Source organism: Nannospalax galili, unplaced genomic scaffold (genome assembly GCF_000622305.1).
Source record: "Nannospalax galili isolate Female #2095 unplaced genomic scaffold, S.galili_v1.0 scaffold994, whole genome shotgun sequence".
Classification (NCBI taxonomy): Eukaryota; Metazoa; Chordata; class Mammalia; order Rodentia; family Spalacidae; genus Nannospalax; species Nannospalax galili.
Window position 1 is genome coordinate 421,943 of NW_008334099.1, and position 3,667 is coordinate 425,609.

The window sequence follows — 3,667 nt, forward strand, 5'->3', positions numbered from 1 at the left end:
CCCTCCTCCACCTCCCCCCCCCCCGTCTCCTCTTCCTCTTCTTCTTCTTCTTCTTCTTCTTCTTCTTCTTCTTCTTCTTCTTCCTCTTCCTCTTCTTCTTCTTCTTTTTTTTTTAATGTGTGGAAAGAACAGGGAAAGGGGGGAAAATCCGGGAGAAAGCATAATTAAGTTTCAGAGAGCCTGGATGTCCCAGATGAGAAAGAAAAAATCTGACCTGGTTTAAGGTGGAAAAAAATATATTTCACTACTTCTCCGGAGGAGGAGGGTGCGACTTCAGGCCGTTTTTTTTAATGTGTGGAAAGAACAGGGAAAGGGGGGAAAATCCGGGAGAAAGCATAATTAAGTTTCAGAGAGCCTGGATGTCCCAGATGAGAAAGAAAAAATCTGACCTGGTTTAAGGTGGAAAAAAATATATTTCACTACTTCTCCGGAGGAGGAGGGTGCGACTTCAGGCCGGCTGAAGCAGGAGGAGGTTGCGAGGGGAGAGTGGTACTACCTCCACTGGGAGTTCCTTCTGGATAATCCCACCGTGGAGCAAGGAGGCAGCGTTTTTTTGGAGGCTTGGGTTCCGGCGTGTTTCCTGGTGGGAGCGTAGATCTCCCGGAGTCACAAGGTTGGTCCCCCATAAGTATAATAGGACCGGGGTATCAGTTTTCTCCGGTGGGCCCAGGCAAGGCCGAGAGATCTGAGATGGCGGATCCCCTCCAGGCACAGAGCCGGCTTCCTCCTGATTTCACTGTTACCGTATTTCCTGTATCCTGAGACGTAGATCCCCTCTCCGCCTACACAGCGCTTCACTCCCCGTCCCATTTTAACATTTCCCCAAGGATGGGGTGTAAAAACAAAACAAAGCAAAGCAAAGAAAGAGCGTGTAGATTTAACATAATGCTTTTCCATAGGACCCCTTCCCTCCAGTATAATAGAATGTATGGAGAGTTTTATAAAATCTAAGCAAGAAATTCCAGTTTGCCTCTAACTTGCCAACTCTGCCTGTCCTTAATGGATATGAGTGCAGGAGGGTGGGGGGAGGGTTTCCTGTAACCAAAACAATTAAGCGCTCTACACTGCAGTCGAATGTATATTTCACAAAGCCGTGAAACCAAGTACAGCCATCTAAAAAGCTGTATACAAACATATTGACTGACTGAAGTTTTACTAGCAAACTGGTTGTAGAAACTGAATGCAGAAAATAAATTCACCATGTCATAGAACCCAAGATCGCTTTCCTTTATATTAAAAAATGTAATATTGAAAACTTATTATATTTTTTCACACTTCAACATCCAAGAACTCTCCTGAAACCAAACAAGTGATGGCACACCCATCATTTCATTGGCGACATTTTTTTAATCTTTCTTAGAGCTATGGAAAATAGTAACTCATCTTACTATTGTAGTATGTTATATTCTATGTTATGTGGTAAACAACCAGAAGAAGTAAACCTAAGGTGCCATTGAGAAGAAAAGGCTTTTTAATTTCTTTGATCTTCACCTTAATACCTATGCCACTTTGTCTGCTCACAGACTAAACCACATTTTTCCAGCACCCTTCTCACTGTTTTCTAATGAAAAAAGTTCAATCCATAATGTCAAGAGAACTAACGTTTAATAAGTTATACTGTTTACAAGTCCTGTAATATTTAATTAAATTCTTGGAATTTTGGTTTCTAGAGTATAATAGTTTTTTCTATGCAAAAATTCTATTACATAATCCATTTAAATTACTTACTGCTATAGCTACTACTTATCTGCAAGATCACTGCCTTCCTCAAAGCATCAAAGCACCCAGCATAGCTTTTACATAAATTAAACACCAGTGGATATTTGGTAAATATCAATAGTTTTGTATCAGTTGCTACTAATAAAAACAGGAAATTCAAGTGTAGTAGTACCTTAATTTTTTAAAAGTAAGGTGTGCTGAGAGAATGCTTTAGAATTAAAACATTTGTGCCTAAATATAATATACAAATCAACATCATCAAAGTAATATTTGAAGTCACGGGTGTGAATGATATCCCAAGAGAAAATTCAGGAAAAAGAGGCTTGACTAAAAATGGCATTTGGGTAGGTAATGGCAGGTAGAAGAAAAGACTGTAGCAAAGGTTGAGAAAGAGAGAACAAAGACAAAAAACTCTGGCCTAGAGTTTCAGAAACTTAATGCTATTGACATTTGAAGATAGGTCATTCTTTGTGATGATGGCTGTCAGTAGGCTGTTTAGCAGTATCCTAAGCCAGGATTTTGGCACTTCCTACCCCTCTGGTTATGATAACCAAAACCACTCTAAACATTGCCAGTGTCTTCAAGATAGACAAAGTACCTCATTGAGAAAAATTGATATATCTCATATCCTCTGAATTTGCTCCTTTTCCTTGTTACCTTCATCTCAATGAGTGTTATACCTTCCACTGAGTTATACAAGCGAAACTTTGAAGCCTGTTTTTTTTTTCAGTTTCTTGAGACAGGGTCTCCCTGTAGCCAGCTGGCCTGGAACTTGCTATGTAGACCAGGCTGACCTTAATCTCACAGAGATCCGCTTGCCTCTGTCTCCCCAGTGTTGGGATTAAAAGCGTGAGCCACCACTCCAAGCTTTACTTATGTTTTTTGAAATAGAAGAATACATTATTATTTCTCAAAATAAATTAACATTTTTCATATTCTTTTTATAGGACTTTCTATTATAAATATACATTCAGAGTAAAACTGAAATTAGGAGCCTGGAGAGAAAGCTCAGCAGCCAAGAGCATTGGCTGCTCTTGCAGAAGACCCGGGTTTGAATTCTAGCCACCCACATGGCAGCTAACAAAAACTGTTTCTCAGTTCCAAGAGATTGGACCTCCTCCCCTGGCCTCTGTGGGCACTGCATGACATGGGTGTACTTACATACATGCAGTTATAACACCCATACACATAAAATAAATAATTTTTTAAGCGAAATTTTTTCTCTACCAACAGTTTTTAGAAAGTTTAAATTCAGGCAGGTTTAATTTGTATTAAACACTAACTTGAGGTTACAACAGTCTCAATTTACAGCTACTGCTATTACCCTGAACTATTTATACTACAACTAAATTTGTGTTGCTTTCCTTGTTTCTGTGTTTGTTTGAGACACAGTCTCTTGAGTCCCAAGCTGACTCAGAGGCTGATCCTCCTGCCTCCACCTCCAAGTGCTGGGAATACAGGCATTTGCCACCACTCCTGGTTTATGTATTGCCTGGGATCAAAACTAGGGCTATGTGCATACTAGGCAAGCATGCTACCAACTGAACTAAATCCCCAGCCCATTTCTTTGTTTTTAACTGTGTCAAAATGCACATGGCATAACTTTTATCATCTTGTCATTTTTCAATATATAGGTCAGTAGTGTTAAATATATTCACTCCATTCTACAATCACTCTCCCAAACTTTTTCATTCTTGTTAAACACAAGTCCCCATTTTTCCCTTCCCCTAGCACATGAGAACCACAATTATACTCACAACTGTTTTTTATATTTGTTATTAAGGAACAACAAGGAGAGCTAAGGCCCTTTTTCTCCAAGCTTTCAAAATTATATGCCACCCTATTCTCAAATTAAGCTTTTGCCAGCTTCACAGTACCAGCTCATGAATCACAGAACCAGAAGAGGGCACTATTCAGTTGAAGGACTGTTAGGCCAGATTTAAAAAAA

At 39.5% G+C, this 3,667-nt stretch overlaps 1 protein-coding gene across 1 annotated transcript; it reads right to left on the bottom strand.

Annotated features, from left to right (window-relative positions):
- Nucleotides 1-281: 281 nt before the first annotated feature.
- Nbdy (negative regulator of P-body association) lies at nucleotides 282-731 on the bottom strand. The gene has a single exon (XM_029561699.1). It carries the CDS (start codon nucleotides 624-626, stop codon nucleotides 420-422), a length of 207 nt encoding a protein of 68 aa, XP_029417559.1. The 5' UTR covers nucleotides 627-731; the 3' UTR covers nucleotides 282-419.
- Between the last annotated feature and the right edge of the window lie 2,936 nt (nucleotides 732-3,667).

What these genes read in the sequence shown, in the direction of transcription:
- Nbdy (XM_029561699.1), bottom strand. Translation starts at nt 626, where the DNA reads ATGGGGGACCAACCTTGTGACTCCGGGAGATCTACGCTCCCACCAGGA.